The 21,949-nt window shown below is 40.2% G+C and overlaps 1 protein-coding gene across 3 annotated transcripts; it reads right to left on the reverse strand.

Annotated features, from left to right (window-relative positions):
• Positions 1-17,252: 17,252 nt before the first annotated feature.
• LOC115573608 (potassium voltage-gated channel subfamily S member 3) lies at positions 17,253-21,942 on the reverse strand. 3 transcript variants are annotated; one of them, XM_030404460.1, is made up of 4 exons: positions 21,588-21,862; positions 20,353-20,461; positions 19,969-20,149; positions 17,253-19,429 (listed from the first exon to the last, which is right to left on the reverse strand). In XM_030404460.1, exon 4 carries the CDS (start codon positions 19,423-19,425, stop codon positions 17,926-17,928), a length of 1,500 nt encoding a protein of 499 aa, XP_030260320.1. In that variant the 5' UTR covers positions 19,426-19,429; positions 19,969-20,149; positions 20,353-20,461; positions 21,588-21,862; the 3' UTR covers positions 17,253-17,925. The 3 variants fall into 3 exon arrangements, with proteins under 3 accessions (XP_030260320.1, XP_030260321.1, XP_030260319.1); XM_030404461.1 differs by lacking the exons at positions 20,353-20,461; positions 21,588-21,862 and adding an exon at positions 21,906-21,942; XM_030404459.1 differs by lacking the exon at positions 20,353-20,461.
• Positions 21,943-21,949: the final 7 nt, after the last annotated feature.

Raw genomic sequence — 21,949 nt, forward strand, 5'->3', positions numbered from 1 at the left:
AGTAGCTCACGTAATGGAATTAAACCCATCTGTCAGTATTTTAGCTGGAGTCAGCAGCTTTTCTCTCTCCTGGTTATGCAAATGGCCCTTGTCTAAAGTCCATTTGTCTCCCGTGCATGCCGCGAGGATGGGATGCCTCAGAAATACGAGGTGCTGGTGACTGACACTGGCATGTTTTGTGAGATCTGTATCACTCCTCATTTTAATGGAACACATAGATCTCAGCACCCTCTGCTTTTGAATGAAGAGGCTCTTAACCTTGCCACAGCAACAGGAAGTTATTGCCTTGTCAAGGTGCCTAAGTGGGGACAATATTGAGTTCTAGCTTGTTAAAGAAATAGGTACATATTATACTGTAGGAAGTACATATTCACCTTCTTGATGAAAATATTGATACCAATCTCACGTCTGCACGGTTAATAATAAGAAACTCAAGTGGCCGGTAAGCCTTGATAAGCAGAAGGACTGGAAGCAAGGAGGAAACTATTAGCATTGGTGCTGTCTAACTGATTGATCTACAATTTATTTAGGATCATACAAAAGATTTGTTCATACAATTTTAGAGTTTGATAAAAAGATCAGTGTCACTCTCATGTCTGTATGGTAAATATTAAGTAATGCCAGCTGCAGGTTAGCTTGTATTAGCAATTAAACTTAAGCGCTTATTAAGCAGTGATGCTAAATTTTTGTTTTTTTTTATCACTCTTAACACTATCAACTCTCTTGTTGAGAGCAAAATGTTATCATAGATTAGCATTAAGACTGGAAATGGCGGTAAATGATAAATGTAGGCGCTATTTGATTTGATTGATCTAACAACATGATTGGTTATTCTAAAGATGTGATTTAATTTTACAGTTAATGTAACAATGAATGAAAAATAAAATTGATGAAAACATCATCACCACTCTCATGTCTGTATGGTGTATACAAAGGATTCACAGCAGCCTGTTAGCTTAGATTAGCATGAAGACAGGAAACAGGGGGCTTAACTTAGGTGCTGTCTAGTTGAATAATATAATGACTTATTAACCAATTACTTTAAAGATTTTTTTTAAATACTCAATTGATATAAGATACGAGACTTAGATGAAAAGATAGATACCATTTAGCTTAAATTAGCATTAAGACTGGAAACGGGTAAACAGTTAGCTAACACAACAGGCCTACCAGTCCCTCTAAAGCTCACGAATGAGCAGGATGTGTAATCTATTTAGGATGTACAAAAAGTGAAGTGTAAAAACAACATTTTGTGATTTTTACAGGGGTTCTATGATGTTGATTAGTAAGCTTAAGAACTGCTTTGCTGATTTTCTTCAAAAAGGGCCAGGCTCACTTCTCTCCCTGTTTTCAGTCTTTTATCCAAAGCTAAGCTCACCATCTGCTAACTACATTTATAATCAATGCATCAATGTGAGAGTGGTTCCTTATCATGTGACACTCGCGAGAAAGAGAATAAGAGTATTGCTGTAATGTGATTTGACCAACCATGTGTGGAGGACGACGGAATGAGAACTTAATGTAGCCTGAACTGTGAGACATTTAAACAGGGGAATTTACAGTAAATCACTGCAGCAGGTGAAGCTCTGCCGTCCTCCTTTCTGGGAAAGTCACATTATGCTTATTATATGAGACTCTTCCTTTGTTATGACTCTGCAAAATAAGCAGCTTTGGGAGACCACCTTGCAGAACTCTGAAATGATCTGGGGTGTTAGAGATGGTGGCTGTAGCCCTGCCAAATGCACTCACTCACTGTAAGTGCTCTCAATTCAGTCCTCATTTCCTGACTCCTGCCAATCTTCCCATGAGAGAACAAGAGCTTTTGGCCCTTCCTCACTGCTCACTGAGATGCTGCTTTGACAAAGACAGTCTGTGCACAAGGACATTATTTATTGCTTACGCAGCGATAAAACGCATGTGATTTTTTTCTCATGACATCTTTTCACACTGGGTCTGGTGCGACTTATATCCATTATTGTCCCCAACCCATTAATAGGTACACTTCACAATCCTATTTGGTGGGGCGTTTTGAAAGGCCAAAGAAGCTCGACTTCCTGGGTCAGAAAATACCCGTGTTGTGGGGCCAATAGCACGTGCACACTAGAAACAACCACCAACTGAACCGGCTAACTTCCAGGTTAGCGACAAGATAACTTAAATGGGGACGACATAATTAATCTCTTGGCTCTTGTAGACTTTCCAAATTTTGCGGGAAAAAAACATTTATCCACCATTTCACAGTCATGTCTTTCACAATATAAGCTTATGGCAGAAAGTCTTTTTGTGCTCAGTGAATCATGTGACAATGAATTAAATGTGAGTTGGACGGTGGTGAATGAAAAGTGAAGGTCCATACGAGACAGATTTGACTAGGCGCCCTCTAATTGCCTAAATTCCATTCCAATGTGACGGACGCATGGAAGTATGTGGGCAGCGATGGTTATACCATTTGAAACTACGTATATATAAGGGATAATGCCCGACGAGGTGTCCATAAACAGAAGTTAATGGACTTCGCGGAGGCAACCGTCCTCCGTTCTTAGGCCTCCGCGTCGTCCATTAACTTCTAAGGACACCTCGTCGGGCATTATCCCTTACTTTATGGACACCTCGAAGGGCATTATCCCGCTTATACCATGATCACTTGCCAAAGAAAAGAAATTCGGACTATTAATTTACATTTTCATGCGATTTACAATCAAAATATAAAGTTTTTCACAAGCCATAACTTTGTTTCCCTGGTAACGCCTGAGGGTTTGACTAATACCTGGAACAGTCATTAATCTCCCGTAAGATTCTTATGCAACGGAAGCGTTGTTCACTCCTCCAGTAAATAGGACGGATCATAGATACGACTTGGCAACGGGAGATATTCTAGTCCGCTCAGCCATGAGCCAGAAAGCTAACGCTATGCTAGCAAGATTCAAAGTCAATAACATTGCATACGGTTGACAAACAGTAAATATAATTTGGCAGTATGCTAGCTAACACGATTAGCTAACTAACCAGTCATGTCATTGTCCCCAAATCAATAGCAAGATGTTCACGAACAAATGACCGGCCGTGTGTAACGTTACTGTGGCCGCAGCCTGAAGTAGAGAGTTGAACAGCGTATTCGCGTAGCAGTAAGTTTAGAGGGGAAGTGAACTTTCTGCAGCTTGTGTGTTACAGTCGCCACCCTGTGGTGTTCAGAGGATAAGACACTGAAGGACTGACAGTCAGACTGCACTCAGTGCTGGAAATAAAATATTAAGATTTGATACGCCAGCTAGCGCATTAATTTACAGCGGTGAACAGTCAATTTGACTGGAACTACTTAGTAGGTGTCCATATATCAGGGGTTAATGGACACCCTGCAGCCAATCAGAATCGAGTATTCCCCCAGACCATGGTATAAATCTTTTTAAATGAGCGTTAATGAGCCTTAAGTTGGAGAGGTAAGGAGTGTGTTTGTATGTTAAGCACTTGAAATGTCCTTTGAGTGTAAAAACTGCTATAACAATAAACTTGTCTTACCTTGACACTCATTTGTCGATTCTAGCATCATTGAGCAATCAACGAGAGAAAAGCATTAATTTATCTTGTTTAAGCTTAATAGACCTTGCGTTCGTATAACGGGCATCTGTTCTATAAGAGATTAATTTCATATTGCCAAACTTTCATTCAGGCTCCACAGGTAGTTAATCTGTGTTGGTTCAGCAGATTTTTTTTCTCTCTCCCTCAGAGTGTTCACAGTTACATCCGTCTCTTTAAAGATATTTGGTGAGTAGAAATGTGGTAAATCACCCAAAGCAAACAAACCCTCCCCTGAACTCACAGTTGATATACAAAGCCCACATCAGCATTTTTCCCTTCTGCATGAGGATGTTTCCTTCAAACCCCTGAGCTGACAGTTTCTAGCTTGGTCACTGTCCTATTCCATCGCGATGTGATGCATCTCCGGCTCTGATGGTTCCTGACTCTGTCATCATCCATCATAAAGTCATCAACATGCAGCCTTCTCCTCTCTGAGGGGAGGTGATGTAGTGGACGAGCAGCTCTGATTTATCTATGTGATTCACTGTTTGCTCTGTTCGCCCTGCGTTTGCCTGCACTATCCGTCCCACCTGCACCTGTCCTCTATCACCGGCAGCACCAGCGTGATTAAGCAGCCCTCGAACATCCAGATGTAATGGAGTGTGAGCCGATGTCAGCAAGGGAGTCAACTTGAGGATGGGTCCTGATTTGTTGAAATCAGGAATTCTTCAGAATTATGGTCTACTGATCGATCCAGGCAAGCAGCCAGAGCTCCATTAGTGAACAAGCTGTACTGAGAGCTGCACGATAAGGGACCGCTGCGGCTTCTCAGAGGGGCTTTCCTCACTTTGACATCTTTTTGGCTGGTTTTTTTAATTTTTTTTTTTTTTTTACATTAAATCATACATTAATATAATTACACATGTATATATATGTATATATATGTATATATATATATATACACTGAGGTAACTGTTTATATATTTATATATATGGCATATTACTTGTTTAGGATCATGTAACCTATTTTATCTCTGTCATATGGGGTTCAATGTACAATTTTATAACAATGGGATGTTTTATGAAAAGATATCTAAAAAAAAGTGGGATGCCACATTTAATGGCTGTTTGGAATCAATAACAGTATTAAGCCTCCTGAACTGCTCACACTGCTCAGATCAGTGTCACCTAGATAATATCAACCATGTTTCATATTTATGATTTAAAATCTGGATAATTACATCGGTACTTTTCAAGCTGGACCACATTGTGAAAACATTGTGGCCCTTGATACTAACGTTAGTTACTATACTAGCATACTGTTGACAGGAACTTAAAATCTCACCTCCAGTATCTAGATTCATTTAAACGCCTGCTTTTGTATTTTTACTCACTACTACATCTTAATGGAGCAAGGTGTTGAACCATGCTAAACTCCTTTTGTTTAGGTCTGCTTCCCCCGTGATAGGTGAGAGGGATCACTTGTGAGCCTAGTCGTAGTCGTAGGATGGTGTTCCCTGTTTATTCAAAATGTATTGACTTTAAACATGTTGTGTGTCCAAATTGGACCCTGCACTTCTTTGGGTCCTCAGACAACAAGCCTGCCAAGTGTGAAGTAGATCTAGTAAGATCTAGTGTGCTCAATAGTTAGCTGCCAGGCCCATTTGCATTTGACTTCCTGATAGATGAGCCGATGCTGACCTGACATCATTCGATATTAACAATCTTTTTCAGCAGATTTTGATCAATGATTACAGTTTCTGGGCATGACGAGGAAGCAATAACATGGCTGTGGTGGTGGGTTAGGATGGCATTTCAAAGATCAAGATAGCTCAGACTATTTCTGATGTAAATTTTGGTTTTGTGTTGTTTTTTTTCTAATCTACTATGTCTTCAATATCTTCAATAGTTTTATAGGTTCACTATTTTTCCTGCATGTATTATAATGTTGTTTTACTGGCCTGAATTATGACAGCAAAGTGTATGTTTGTAATATTTGGCATATTCAATTAATGTGCTACAACATCCACTAATGTAGTCCTTAAAAATAAACCAATGAGTTTTTCCTCCAAAGCCAATCTGCATATTGACTGGTTTCTCTTAGCTGAACCTCCACAGCTGAAAGTCTTTCTGAATCAGGCCTCGCCCGCCTGTTTCTCTTAAGGTTTCATGTTTCAGACTACCTCATTGTTGTGACAAGAGATGCTGGAACACATCAAACATTAAACGCTTCTTTCACAGACCAATATCAGAACTGCAAGCTCGGCTGTTTTCTCATCTCACTTCGGGAACATAAATGTCGGTATTTCAGTGTTTCTCACATCGCTTCAGTATTTCAAGGACAACAACAACAACAGCTTGTTTAAAATTTACAGCTCCACAGCACGACTTCTGGCTAAAATCAATTAAAAAAAAAAAACGACAGAAAATCCGATAATCTGACTCCTGATAAAGAGATTTTCTCTACAAAGCCCTGGCTCATTTCTTTGTTTTGACACGTTTTGTATGCAGAGGTGAAGAATACACGACATAAATCTTCTTTTAGTTACACATTATTATACACTCGATCAATAGGACCATTTTCACTGGTGCCTGGGAACGCTGTACATCAGACTTATTGTCTCCTAATGACCGCACAGAAAGCTGTTTCTCAGTCTCTGCTCGGCGGCCACATTTTGCACCCTGTGTGTTATTAGACAAGACGATCACTCCGTCCGAGAGTGCTTTCTCTATTTACATACTCAGGTAAACACACTGTCGCCGTTCGTTACAGAGAGACTCCTGCTCAGCTCCTTTTAAATTGAACTGACAACTCCAATATCGTCCACATCTGGGCTCCAACATAAACAACTGTGCTCATTCTCTGCAGCCACTCTCTGGATATTGGAAACATGTTATGTAATACAATATTAATGACATGAGGAAGAAGTGTAGACTGTTCTGCTCAACCTCATCATCAACTGAGCTACCATGCTGATTAAATGCATAGTGTAGCTCAGTGAATAGCAATAAGTAGCTGTGGGTTGGTTGGTTCAAGAAGAAAATACAAAAAAACCTCCTTGTAATAAATATTGGAGGTTATTTTTCTGCAGGCCAGTGACTAGAAGAACATTTTGGCATTGTGTGGCATAGCTCTGCAAACCACAGATACATTTAAATTGTCCATTTCATCTATCACATGCAGATTTCTACAGCGTGTATGAGCTGCAGAGTGAGAGACCACGCTCAACTGCGAAAGCAACCAGTAATTTTAGGACATTCTAAAGCCATGTTGGGTCAACAAAATAATATATGTTATCTAGACATAATAACTTTTTGCAGCAGTCTTTGATAGTGTTAACAAGAAGTCAGGACATGTTGCAGCTTTGAGTCAACAAAACCGGGCACTTTTAAGGAGAAGTCAAGATGTTTTTTTGCCGTCTTCGTGTCAACAAAGCTGGATATTTTTATCAGGAGGTTGGGATTTTTTGCAGCTGTCTTTTTGGCAACAAAATCAGATTTTTAAGGAGGCATCAGGACTTTTTTTAGACGTCTTTAAGGCAACAAAACGTGGATATTTTTGATAAGTTGTTGAGACATTTAGCAGCAAAACCAGATTAAAAGACAGTTTCAATAAATCTGTATGATAGGAAACTTAAATATGTAAGGGTGGTTTGTGTTTTGCAGAATCGCACAATGCCAACATTTATTTTGGCCACTGGGATGGGGACACAGGGTCATCTCTGTTGGTGCTTGTGCTGTTATAATCTTTTTCTGAAGTTTGAATAAAGCATGGCGTGAGAAACTAAGATAAATTGATCAAATTAATCAAGAACATGTAAATCAATGATCTGCTGACAACGCTGATGAAGTAAGTTACTCTCAGATTCAGGCTACTGTATATCTCAGGAAAATGCAGGATCTCCCGAATTAACTGATTAATCACGTTGGCAAGATCCTCCAGAAATAATTTTATGGATCATCAGACCGGAACAGCAGTCCAGGGAGGTTGTGCTTACTTTAAATGACATTGCGGTTTTCAGTTTTCTTATACTTAAAGATAGAAATTGAATCAAGCGAGACCGGGAGCAAAGGCTAATTGGAAGTGCACAAACATTTACAGAATTACAGGAAGAAAGAACAACATGCGCACAGTGACTAGATGTACTTTGGCCTTTTTGCAAATCAGCTTTGTAGTGGCATCAATCATACATGAAGAAAATTCACAAATCAATCATATACAAGGTCATCTCAGGCTAATCAGAGCAATCACTAGGGCACAATGAGACTCAGCAATACAGCGGCCAATTACTCACTGAATAATGCCCTCAGAGCTTTGTTAATTGCTTTTGATCTTACAGTGCAGCAGAGTCTTTCTCCATTTTGATGTTAAATCGACAACTCAAAGCAGCAGTGCTTGTAACTGATACTGACACAGTGAAATCTGATACAGGCAAAACCACACTGAGAGCTTGCTGTGTCATCAGAAGAAGAAGAAGAAGAAAAAGTGGAAGAAGAAGACAGTGATATGACCCGGTGGCCAACTTGCGACCATACTTTAACTTTAAAGAAACTTTTCTGGGGGTGTTTGAGGTAATGGAGACCACATTTCTCCACCCACTATCATTACTGTGGTTATTTGAGAGGTGCAACCGATAGTTTGTCACCATTAAAGTTGTCAAGCTCATCACTTTTTCATTGTTACTGTGTGATTTGTAGATTCTCTTCATTTTATAGTGCCACATTTATCACTCAATGACAGAAGCGGTGTCTTCACTTAAAAAAAAAAAATATGTGAAATACAAGATTTCACACATTTTTCTAATGCCAGAGAGACAGACAGACAGACAGACAGACAGACAGATAGATAGATAGACAGATAGATAGACAGATAGATAGATAGATAGATAGATAGATAGATAGATAGATAGATAGACAGACAGATAGATAGATAGATAGATAGATAGACGGACTGCCCTCATTCATAAGTTGCCTTTAATAGGTCTCTCTTTCTCCAGTTTTAAAGCACCTCTGCAAGAATTGGGGGCATTGGTCATAATAATACCATCATTCATAATAACTTAAAAACTAATGAGATGGATGTTCCCATCAAACTGTTTAATCATAAGTATCTCCTCGTCACAGCTGCCAAAAACTCTCCACAGTCATTCACCAGAGGTGCTGCGGTAAAGACAATTAGCGATTAAAGCATGATGCATAAAACTAACCTAAACTACAGCCAAAATAGAGGTCAATAAAGCTGCTGATTCTCATTGATTTTTAATTACAGGCATTATTTGATGCTCTGAAAGGCTGACTGGACACAATTACCTAGCACATGCATTACACTGCACAGGCAGTAAGCGTCAGACGACTGTGAAATCTGCAGTCGAGGGTTAAAAAAGATTTGCTGCAGTAAATTTCAGGCTCAGCCCTGATGGGTTTCATGGATGCATGGATGCACTTTATCATTATAGGTTCAAGGTAATAAAAACCATACATCCATGTGCTTAGTGCATTTAGGCCGAATCCAGAGCACTGCAGTGGCTTTCCAGGATTTAACTGTAAGATTTTACACAAAGTTAACTTTAGCTATATGACATCTGAAATGTAAATATATATATTTTAAACAGTCATAAAGATGAACTATGCAATTTACTAAACTGTATAAACATGGACATATCACATTATAAGGTTTTTAAGGCAAACATGTCATTCATGAATGTACAACCTTGATTCCAAAAAACGCCATGCAAAACATAAATAAAAACAGAACACAATAATTTGCAAAATGCTTTCCAACCTAAGTTCAGTTGAACACCGTACAAACACAATATATTATCTAGTTTTCAAACTGATCAACTTTACAGATAAAATATAAATTCAATATTTCCTTTCTTTTATGCTCTCCATCACCTCCTGAAGGACAATTCTGGCTCTTTTATTCACTGTGCTCAACAGCTCGTTGATAACTTTATCATGTATGGAAACCACGCAGTAAGAAAGAACCAAGACAGTAAAGTTGTAAGCTATAAAACCAAAACAACAAGCTAGAAAGTGCTTAAACACTCCATAAAGTCGGGGGGAACTGCAGTGCGTGAGTATCTTTATTGTAACTCACTGTGACATGGACCACCATTTTGTTTTTTTGGAGCCAGAAGTGACGATGCTGTGGTCATAACTCAATCACAAGCCCTGGAGCACATCTGGCTTTAATCGTCTGTTTTGCTGTAAATTTGACCATATTTTACTGAGCTGACCTCATGCTGTATTGAAGAAGACTTTTAACTACTGATTGAGACCATTATCTCATTAAGAAACCCATCGCTAAAGTAATAAATCCAGTGAGAAGTAAGGGAAATTTCTCATAAGCTTACATACAATCTTACCTGTTTTTTGAAACCACCTTCTGCAGGCTATTAGAAAGAATGCAGGTTATGGTACCTCTGCATAAGCTTTACTTTTCACTCCACTTTTCATATTGTCTATGGTTTGTAACTATGATTTTGCTGCTTTTTGTGGGGAGACACTGAATAAATTGAATATCTTTAGGATTTGGAGTGTTGATTGAAGTCGCCACAGAGTCTGAGAAACTGGAATGGGAATTTTATTTATGTATTTATTTATTCATAATTGTGCTGTTCGATGTTTTAAAGAATAAGAAATTGAACTATTCAGGAAAATAATCAACAGATGAATTGATAACATAAATACGGTTAACTGCAATGTTTGCATTTATTGGAAGTGTGTTCATGCGGCTGTATGAGGTGAATGTGTCGGAGTGGTGCTTTGCAGTACATGCTCTGTGTTCGCCCTTGCGTCTTTCCCTGGCCCATCCCTCTTCTGTTCAATCCTCTCTCTCCTCTCCTCCCTTCTTCTGATTCATTAGCAGAACTCCGAGCCCTCCTGCCCTCTTTTACAGCCTCCATTAAATCCTTGCTCTCTCCATTGCAACTCTCCATGGATAGCTAGTGCGTCAGTTCATCATCCAAGCTAAGAGCCGTAGCAGTGTGCTATACATTTTTCATCCTATCCACTTTGTCTTTACTTAGGCCCGGCCCAGCACAGCCTAGCTTGGCTCTTTGTCACTTTGAAACACATTAATGAAATGTAAATTTAATTCATATAATGCTTGTGAGCCTGTGATTAACAGTTGCAGAGATACGGTATGTCTCTTTTAACAAGTGTAGCTTTTCTTGTACTTACCACAGAGAAAAACAGGAGAAAATATTATTTGTAAATACAAACTGTCTGACTACAGCTAATAAAACGTAATTTGAGAAGTAATTTGCATTATTACCTGATTCATTTCAACCATTGGGAGTGACTAATGGTGGGAAATCCTTGTGCCCAGAGACGAATCGAAGTTTGCAAGTAAAACCCAGCTGGTGGGTCAGTGGTTACAAACTAATGCTGTAGTCAAACGTTCAAATACAATTAACTTTTTTAAATTTCTGGTGAAGTTCGATGGTTCAAAAGATATGTTAGATTGCGAGGCAAAAAATTCTAAAGTGATGCACAACTTGTTTATGATCTGATTTTAATATCAGGAGGTGAAGAGAATGGTGGAGTAGTTACAGTGGAGAAGGCTATCAAGACAGTGACCACAGTTCAGGTCTGCATTTAGACATTTGTCTGTGAAACCACTGCTGCAGTCCCAGCTGCATTTGTTGCAACAAAAAACAGATATTTCTTAAAGCAAGTTGGGGCATCTCTAGCTTTGTTTGTGGTGACAAGACAGAGTGTATATAACGAGACCTCAAGACCTCCTCAGCAATGTTTGTGGCTACAAAAGTGGGTGTTTTTAGCAAGACCGGGGGATATCCCCAGATATTTCTGTGGTGACAAAAGTGGTATTCAAGCATATAAAGCACATACAATCAAAAGTTTTACCTAAGAAACTTAAGGTTGCAAAATAAATAAATATAAAATTGGTGGTTTGCAGAAATGTACATTGCAAAAATGTATAATTATTACAAAAGGGGGACATGCTTTATAAAATATCACTTATAACTACCACCCACAGTTTTAAATGACAAGTAAATGTGTAAATGTGAGCGCTCTCCTTAGTGGTTTTATACAGGGGATGCTTCAAGCTCTGCGGCAACCTTGCAGTGTTTAAGCATTAACCTCACGTAACCTGTCAAAACAAACAGGAACTGAATCCATCTCCAAAAACAAATACCCAGAGGAGGTGATGCTGCTGAGAGTTGAACCGGAGTTGTGTTGAGAGCAGAGGACTGAGGTCATGTTATGTATAGCCCTGAAACCCCCTCTGAGATGGATACCAGGCTACACAGGGGACAATGGATCATCTTCTTATCTCTGCCCTCATAATTGCTGAGGATTGACCGTAACGGTGGACAACAGGCATGGCCACAGAGGGTAATTGAAACGCTTCAGTCTTTTCTTGTTCTTAATTGGATGAGTCACACCGCAGTGTCCAAGGTGAGGTGAAGGTGAGTCAGCCCCTAAATGATAATTCTTATTGTCAGAGGGGGACAATCGTGATAGTTTTCACTATATAGTTTGTTTGTAGTTTTGTTTTGTTGTTGTGGTGGTTCACACAAAGTAAATCCGTAGAATATAAATTGTTATACGGATAACTGACAATCATGAAATTCAAAGGTGCTTGAAGTGGCTTGATCAGAGCAGTCTCCAGTTTTTCAAAGTTCTGTTGATTCATTTTCAATATTACCAAAACATAACCCACATGCTGTACCATAACATAACATAACACAACACAACACAACACAACATAATATAACATAACATAAATGACATAAAATAAAATAACATAACACAATGACACATTATATAACATGACATGACATACCAATACATGACGTAAATTAGCACAACATTATATCATGAAACATAACATCACATGATGAACAATAACATCACATGATGTACAATAACATAACACAACACAATATAACATAATATAACATAACATAACATAAAATAACAATATGATGAAACATGACATAACATGGTGTGACATAACATAACATTACATAACAAAATAAAATGAAATAAAATAGAATAAAATAACATAACATAACATAACATAACTTAATATGACATAGTGTGACAATAAATAAATAAATAAATGAATACTTTGGCATTGTATCAAAGACAAGTGTTCATATGTTTTTTTCTCTGAATCTGAGATGAACTTCCTTAATACACAGCTTGTGCACTGTGTATAAATATGAAAAGGCTCATATTTCCAAGAGATTTACTGTTCATTTAAGTGTTGCCAAGCCAAAAACTCAACCTGTGTCAAAGTGATGAATAATAATGGACATGCACAATAACAATGTCCATCTAGCCTCACTGTGATGAGCCTGCCTGAGGGGAAAAACAGGTTTCAAATATAAACAAAGTAGTTTCTTTCTTATATCTGACCCCGAGCTGAAACCACCCAGCTGCTGGTAAAGGCTGACTGAAAGTGGTCTGACTGTACTCTGTAGTGAGCAGTACCTTGTAATGACTCTGATCAAAACATTAAAACACAGAAGCTAATGGAAATATTGAAACCATCGGCTTGGGTCTGGAAATTCTTATTCAGGACAACAAAAGCACATCCACTTGTCCGGCTAATTAGCATTTTACAAATGCAGAGACATTAGTGTGTTTTCTTTCGAGAGGTCGGTCATTATCTTGCCGATTGCTAAATCACAAGCAGCTATACCACCACCACTTTGCCCCCAGGTGACGATACATTTTGATAATTGGTCATTCGCTTGCTAATGAAGCTGGAGTCAGCGAAAGCTACTCTCAATATAGCAATTTACTAAATTGGGTGGCAACATAAGATGTACTTACATGGTTAAGAAATGTCTTAGTGAGCTTGAGAGCAGTTTTGAGAAATTGCCATTAACTAAACAGATATACATTAGATTATACATCATACATTGTTTGCTCTTTTATTTTGTAAGTCATATCTATTACACTTCTTCCAGAAATTCTCTGTGTGTTTATATTTCCTGAATCTCCATTACTGTAATGAAGGGTTGAAGTTGAAATTGGTGGGTGGTGAACTGGTTCCAGCAGGGGAGCAGTAGCTCCCCTTTTGCCTTTTGCACATTCATCACAGCAGTGACCTTTTCCTTTTGTGTGAGGTAGAGGGATAAATGCCTCCACAGACCTGAGGCTTTACGTAATAGGCTATGCATGTTCATACTCTTACCTGAAAACAAATGCCAGATTTTCCAGGTAAGATTTGTGTGTTTTGTCTTCCAGAACTTGCACACACGGATTAGTGTGAGAGCCTGCCATGTTTCAGCTCTCTTCGTCCATCTCTGTGCGGTGACTTTTGTTTAACGTCCAGAAGTATCCCCTCCTGTCAACACTGCAAGCTGAGAAACATCGGTGTCTCAGTTCTGCACACAAACAGCTCACCTCCAATCAACATCAAAGATCTGACCAGTGATCGTGAATATAAATCTCAAAGAGAAAAGGAAGGAAGCTTAAAAAAATGTATTGATTTATTTTTACTTCCCACACATGAAACTGACCACAGTGTTTTTGACAGGAATTCGATTATTCAGTGACACCTTTTATCCTGGTGGTTTAATGCTCCACTGCATCCAATCAGCTTGGATTAAGACTTTGATTGTACCAGGCCTTCATGAATTATTGGTTGTTTTTTCATTAAAGGTAAAAAAAAAAAAAAAGCCTGAAGCAGAAGTTTGAATCACTGACATTTGTGCTGACACACTCACCCTGACCTTTACAGGTAATTGGCTTTTTGTCCCCTTTAAATCAACAACACGCGTACCAATGTCATTCATGTCCCGCATAACAGACACAGCGTGATTCAGTATAACAATGTATATCTTGCTGAAGAGACACATAAACCTAAATCTACTTTTTAAGTTAATGGCTTTCTCACACTTTCTATTGATCCCATTGTGCAGTGTTTATTACATAACAACAACATAGACCTTCCAGTAATTCTGTCCACTTGTTTGGAACGTATTGTTACACTGTTTACTTGTTATGTTTACACTAAGTTGTCCCATTATTGACTGTTTTTTTCTGCCACAGTTTGGTCAGGTCAAGGCATCAAAAATATTTGATTAGGTATAGACAACAAAGAATATTGGCTGGGTTTAGGTAACAAAAGTACCGAGTTAGGTTCAGGAAAACTTTGGGTTAAAATACATCCTTTCATAACGTTAACCACGTGTAAGAAAGGATAACTTTTTCTGTTTTTCACAACGATACGACACACATGATCAGTCAGTTGCAACGACAGTCCTGAGGCAACATAAAATTGCGATGTTCCGGGAACAGCAAGAACTGGGCGACATGAGATCCTGTGCCAATTTACACCTTTGACCAACAGCAATGGAGGAAGCTTACGTAGCTTAAAGCTGCATGTCCACATCCACATTTACATACCCAGCTGTGTCGTATAACTGTATAAACTTCTCAACAGAATTTCTGACAGTAAAGTTAGCAGTGAAATAAGTAGAACTTGTTTTTGGACAATTCTCACTTTTCTTACTTTTTACAAACAAGAAACTTCAGAAAGCACTTTTTATTTATTGTGATAAATGATTTTTCTTTTACAGTGCCCATACAAGACACGAAATATAAGAAAGAAGAAGCTTTTATAGGTCGTCAGTAGATCGGCCCTTATCTAGTCCAGTTGTTTCTACAAGGTGGATTGAAACAACTTTAATTCAATACATCTTTTAAAAATACCAAACTTTTTGGGAGTCAAATGAGAGACACGCTGCTGTAGGATATTATGGTATACAGATACACATCCTGTCATAAGTTCAATAAGTGAATGTATTTTTGCTGACAAAGCATTGATGTCCACTTCCCTCAGTAGAAACCATGCCTACAGCTACGAAGCTAAGAGTAATGGTGAGGAACAGGAAACTATCATTATCTGTTGCCAACTGTGCTGGAACGTCCTCTGTAGTGACTCCTGCAACGGATTCCTCAACGAAACACTGAAATCACCGTTCGCACACACACACACACACACACACACACAAACAAACACACACACACACACACACACACACACACACATCGAATACAGATTACAGATTTGCCCGAAGAGTGTTTGAAATCTGGCGATTGGATATCAATACTCCAATGTTCCTCTTTGTTTTCACCTCACATACTGTACTCGTCATTTCTCACAGCTTTCCACAAATGTGTCTAATTAGTCTATTAGGTATACTCACTGTAACAGCATCAGTCAGAGTGTCAGTATAGCAGCAGTAATGCTCATTATATGCATCGATTATTATTTCATAGCAGCCATACTTCATTTTTACACTTTTGTTTACTCGTTACTGCCAATAATCCAGCCATGCCTCCAATGCATTCCCTCATTACCTCCCCTTGTGTTGTTATTGCCGTGGTTCACAACATTTCTGACTTGTGAGCCCTTAATATAAATCAAACGCTCTGACCCCCCATTAAAAGGGTATAGTCTTTGTTTTGGCATGAGTTATGAGCGGTTCAAGTCATTTCTCTTCGGCGGCCCAACAACATTTTACAAAAGACAACATTTCAGGAAACACAACAACAATTAAATGTTTTGTGTTTCCTGAAATATTACTGACTTTTCATACATTTTGTTGTGTTTCCTGAATTGTGAAACATTTTGTTTATTTAAATCCTTTTTGTGTTTTTCTGTAATGTTGTGTTTTGTTAAACGTCATTGCATTTTTCAAAATGCTGTTTTCCAAAATGTTTTTGTGTTTTCTGAAATGCTGTTGTGTTTTCTGAAATGTTGTGTTTTGACCCTCTGGACCACTGTAATTTTCTTTTCTAGATGACATATTTTGAAGAAGAAATTCCACAAAAAATGTATGTTACCCGTATTTTCACCCAACAAAAAGAAAAATGCCAGTTAAGCCGCACAAATAAACATCATTTTGAGTCATAGAAGACAATTTCTTACCCCTGTTGTCATACAGTAACCCCTCGGTTTGACAAATGCGGCCAGTAATCCATGTAAAGATGCATACTTTCAGGTGCTGTATAGTATCACATGCGCTGTGCATGTGCACGCTCTAAAATCAATGCTTGTCTGTTCCAATACTCTCTTTGTCTTTACAATAAATGGCAGCTGACAAAGACAAAAAAACCAAAGTGTGGATTAAGCATTATGCTAATATGCTACACCTGATACAGGAAGCCAGGTAATCGAAACTCATCTACTTCTTTTAGCAAAATAATCAAACAGTAATGGGCTAATGTGTTCAGGTTAGACTGCAGTTGGTCTTCAACCTCCTTATCTCCAAACTGACACCCATTTATTTATTTTGTACAGCCAGTAGATTAAAAAACCCTCTGCACTTTAGTTCCAATGTGAAAATGCTTCGAGTGACATTTTGGAGTGTTTAGCTCTGAGAGCCAATGCTTCTGGTCAACACCTTCGAGACCCCTGGAGCGTAAAGATCTTTTACATCGCTCGCTAAAGTAGGACAGCAGCTCATCCGAGTGGCGATGATAGGAGGGGACGGGAAATCAATACTTCAAGGAACAGAAAAGAGATAGAGAAAGTTTCCTCGACGGTTTAAGTGCATTTCGGCACCGAAGAAAAAACACATTGTTGATGATTTTCATTTAGATTGTTAAGACTCCAGGAGGTGTCCCCTCGTGGTCTTTCGGACATATGGCCATAAATAAATGAACCTGAGCTGAGGACCTGATGTGAATGAGTGAGTAGCACACTTTACTGTATGCCATGTCACAAATGAGAGGCATATGTCTTCTGGTTCACTGAGTTTTATTTCATGAGTTACCCACCAGGAGTCACCCAGCATGCCAAAACAAAAAAATTTAATCACAGTAATCTGGCATATCAGTGCTTTCCCACAGTGCTTTGAGAGAGTTGTGCAGCCTCTCTTCATCAGCATCGATAATATTGCATAATTTCTACACAGCTATTTACATCACACTCTCTCAAGATGCATCCATTGTTGTTCATGCAGACTGTGTAACATCAGTCGATTTATAGATCTATAATACCATTTCTAAACATCAAATATTGTTGTTGACATTCTAGACTTCTGCATCCATCTGGACTTTCAGCGAGCAGACGAATCAATACAGGGCATTACTTTGAAAAAACATTAACATTATGGCCTCCTACATGCATCATTGCAGTTTTCTCGAGCAGAAAATGGGCTTTCAAACCTCCGAGCAAAGGTTTGGATAATTCCCTTTAGATTTCCTGGTTTTTAGCAACGCTGTATATTTAACAGGCTGTTCCCTTGTAAAAAAAGAAAAAAGAAAGTTCATGGTCACAATATTTCTCTGTCAAATTGCAGGCGGAAGACAGTGCAGGGAGGCGGGGTCAGTGATGGAGCGCTCTGCCCTGAGAGGCACGGAGTAAATTTCAGGCGCAAAGGGGAGCGACGCTCAGTGAAATGGCAGGAAATCTCATTTTGCTGCCCCATTTTCACAAGTGTCATTATCATACACCTCTATGTCCTGGAGACTGGAGGCATCTGTGTCGTCCCCTGCGCTGCTCTCACTGTTCCTGAAGGCGAAAGCTCCTATAAAGGGGTAAACGCTCTCTGTTAACAGGTCTCTGATGTTATAATAAGGGAGTTCAGGGTCTTGTCTCTCAGGTTTTGTGATATTCTGTCCCTCCATGGCTTTGTTTCTCTGATAGTACTTTGAAAACTTATTGAAGATGATGGTGATGGGCAGAGCCACCACTAACAGCCCACAGATGATGCACAAGGTGGCCACTATCTTCCCCGCCAGCGTCACAGGGTAAGTGTCGCCGTAACCGACGGTGGTCATGGTGATTGTTGCCCACCACCACCCCCAAGGGATCGTCCCCAAAACTGTGTCGTCCTCCTCCTTCTCTGCAAAGTAGATGAGGGCGGAAAAGATGGATATCCCCACGGAGAGGAAAAGAAGGAGCAGGCCCACCTCTTGGTAGCTGTGGCGGACGGTGGCACCCAGCGCTCGCAGCCCGATGGAGTGGCGTGCAAGTTTGAGGATTCGGAGAACCCTCATGAGGCGCAGAACCTGCACCACCTTCCCTACATTTTCTAAGTCCTCGCTCTCCTCTGCGCTCACCTCGTCGGCTGTTTCCAGAGCTAGAGTGGCGTAATATGGCAAAATCGAGGCAACATCGATGATGTTCAAGGGGTTTCCGAGGAACTTCCTGCGAGAGGGCGAAACAATCAGCCTGATGATGAACTCGGCGGAGAAGCAAGCGATGCAGACCTCCTCCAGGATGGTGAGGACAGGGTCCTCGATGGGTCTGTCATTCTCGTCCACCTGCTGAAATTCAGGCATGCTGTGGACGCACATGGCAACGATAGAGGTCAACACCAGGCCGAGGGAGGCCACGGCGATGATCTTTGAGCCTCTGGAGTGACCTGGGTCCTCCAGTCGGAGCCAAACATAGCTCCTCACCTCTGCACACCAGGCGCCTTTAAACTTGGCGAGATCCTTATCGAGAGCAGAGAGCTCCTCGAAGGAAGAGTCGAGGCTCGGCTGCTGCTGGTCGTCGCTCCTGATGTCCCAGTCTCTGTCCTCGATGTAGTCCTTCCTCTCGTGGTACCAGTTGTTACAGCAGGGACTCAGGTAGAGCTCCTGGATGCCCCAGTACTCGATCTCCTGGCTGAAGGAGAAGACGCACAGCTCCTCCATCATGTGGATACGGCCCGTGTGGTAGAAGTTGAGCACACAGAGGAAAACCCGGGGATTCCTGTCGAAGTAGTACTCCTTCTCGGTCGGGCTGTAGTCGTCACACAGCTCCAGGATCGCCGCCTCACTTTGGCAGCGCAGCAGACGAGCCAGGCGTGTGTGAGGGAAGCGGAGGAGCGTGTCCGGATCCACCTCATGTCGCACACCTCCCACGTTGAGATGGACCTGGTCCTCCTCGTTCCCCCGCCGGTGGAGGATTTGCCCATACCCCATGGTCCTGGTGACACATGAAACATTACGATAAAGGATGAAGTCATTCACTTTCATAGAATTTTTTTTTTTTTTTATAGGACAAGGGCTCCATAAGCATATATAGTCAGGGCTGTAAGTGGTACATTTATGTGGGGAGATGTCCACTATTTGCAGAGCACATTAGTCCTCTTAAGGAAAAAAAGAAAATCAATACAGCACACACAGGAAATGGCTTGAGCTGGAGTGAGTGGAGAGGCGTGAGGTACTGTCACTTCTTGGAGGGCTCAAGTAGAGGATTATCAGCAGGAGAATCAAATTACAGAGCGGACCAGACTAACTCAGAGGAAATGATAGGCAACAAGTTGAAACTGAAGCCCGCACATCATATCGTGAAAGCCTGCAAAGGATGTTTTCCTGCTTGAGCTGCATGTCCTAATATTTACTCTCCCTCGAAAATCAGATGAAAATCAACATCTAACCACCACCACCAAACCTCATTTGCAAATTAGTACATTCTTTTGAATCGGACTCAAGCTGGATAGAAAACCTAAAGCTTTCACGTACCTGTATTTGGAGCCTTTCTTTCCATGAAAATAACTTTTATCCGGCTGGTTCAGTTTTCACATTGTGTTGTAACAGGCGCTCGCAGCAGGTCGGAGGTGGAGGGAGTAGTGCGCTGCAGTAGCTTCACGGACGGGACAGGAGGAGCTGGAGGCGGGACAGCGGCGCGGCGGCAGTTTGTTCCCTTATACAGGGAGCAGGGAGGGGCGAGAGAGGAGTGGAGGAGAGGAGGAGACTGCATGGATGTAGGAACAGTTGATATGACATGGTCGTTTTGTAGTTTGTAGCGCATTTTAATTAATTATGTAACGTTTCGCCTAAAAAGGAAGCTGCAGATCTGTTTTGATATGTACTCCAATCTTCAGTTTATTTGAGTAAGAAGTGCACCTGCAGTGATCCAACGCATATTTATCCCTTTGTTTACACTGGCACTTGGTTTGCATATTTTGTGAACCTGCTTGCAGCCAAATCCAGCTGACCTCAGCCTCGTCTGCACCTGGAGGGAGTAAAGGTAAGTTAAAAAAAAAAGAAAAAAAAAAAAAAAAGAAATCACACTGACATTTTTAAACCAGCTGTGGAGAGCTGCCAAACCAGGCAGTAACACTTGTATTTGGCGGCAGAGGGGAAATGCAACATACCTTTATAGTGGGAACAGATAAGGGGGAAAAAACAGTATGTCCAAGATGTGCTGCCTGTAACATAAAACAATACATAAAACAACACCTCCTTGCAGGGTGTTGTGGACTTTCTCCGTCCTGCTCCCTGGAAATGAATGTTCCAGTTAACATCTTAGGGTAAAGAACATGTTTGCGGACCTTTTCAGCACATGGTTTTTGTAAATAAAAGTTGAATCCAGCCTCATAGATTCACTGCTGATGTCACTTGGTGTCTATGGTAATGTGGTGACTTGCACATTTGTTAAAAAACTCTTTAAATTTGCACAATTTAAAGGGGCACTGTGCAGTTTTGGAGAAGAAATTCAAACTCAGAAGTTCAGTATGTACAATATTAAAGAGGTGATGATACAAACTCAGAAATATTTATTTGTTCTAGCTGTTCTCAGGGGAAAATAAGGTCCCCAGATCAGCGTTTGAAGCTAGGACGCTGGCAGGGTCCGCCACATATAAACAAAGTGACACAGTATGAACTTGTGTTGTCATTTAAGGTCAGTTTGTTTATTCAGGCATGAAAATTAAAAGCTTGTTTATTTAGTTTTTGGACATTAAAAAAATCAGTCAATGAAGGGTTTTTTTCTCTTCTTGTTACAATTTCTCCCCCAAAACTTCATATGCGGGTGCCGTTTAGCTCAGTTGGTAGCGCGCCGAGGCTCTGCAGCGGACCTGGGTTCGACCCCCGGCCTGGGTCCCTTTGCTGTGTGTCACTCCCCTCTCTCTCTCTCCCTGTTTCCTGTCATATCTTCAGCTGTTCTATCAATAAAGCCATAAAAGGCCAACAAATATTTTTTTAAAAACTACATATGCTACATGCCTCTGTTGTCGTTGTACTAAAAGTACAACAGGTGCACCTTTTGTACTTTTAGTACAATGACAACAGAAGCAGGTCCAGATCTTGAGGCCCTGAATCATTGAAGTCATTTATCAAGAAAAAATACCAATCATTACCTCCCGCCGGTTGTTCTGTTGAGAGGATTTGTAGAAGCTCATATAAACAGCAAGTTGGCGTTATTTTTCCATTTTGGAAATGTTCACCTGAAAAAATCTGAACATCTGGTTAGATTTTTTTCTCCACTTATTCCTTTTTCACATCATTTAAAAAGTAAGGATACGTCCTTTATTCCACGTGTCATTTTCAGTCTTCACACCAATAGTTTATAATCCATAAAAAACATTTTATAATGAACTATTTTAAAAGAAAGCTGAGTTATTTCTGCTCATCCGCATGTAAGTCAGATTACAAGACACTGGCCCATGCAATCATACCCATCAGGCTGTAATAGGATCCACCTGTGTGAGCAGGAAGCTCT

Source organism: Sparus aurata, chromosome 22 (genome assembly GCF_900880675.1).
Source record: "Sparus aurata chromosome 22, fSpaAur1.1, whole genome shotgun sequence".
Classification (NCBI taxonomy): Eukaryota; Metazoa; Chordata; class Actinopteri; order Spariformes; family Sparidae; genus Sparus; species Sparus aurata.

Bases quoted from the DNA above. Each gene is read 5' to 3' on its own strand.
- LOC115573608 (XM_030404461.1), bottom strand. From the start codon at position 19,425: ATGGGGTATGGGCAAATCCTCCACCGGCGGGGGAACGAGGAGGACCAG.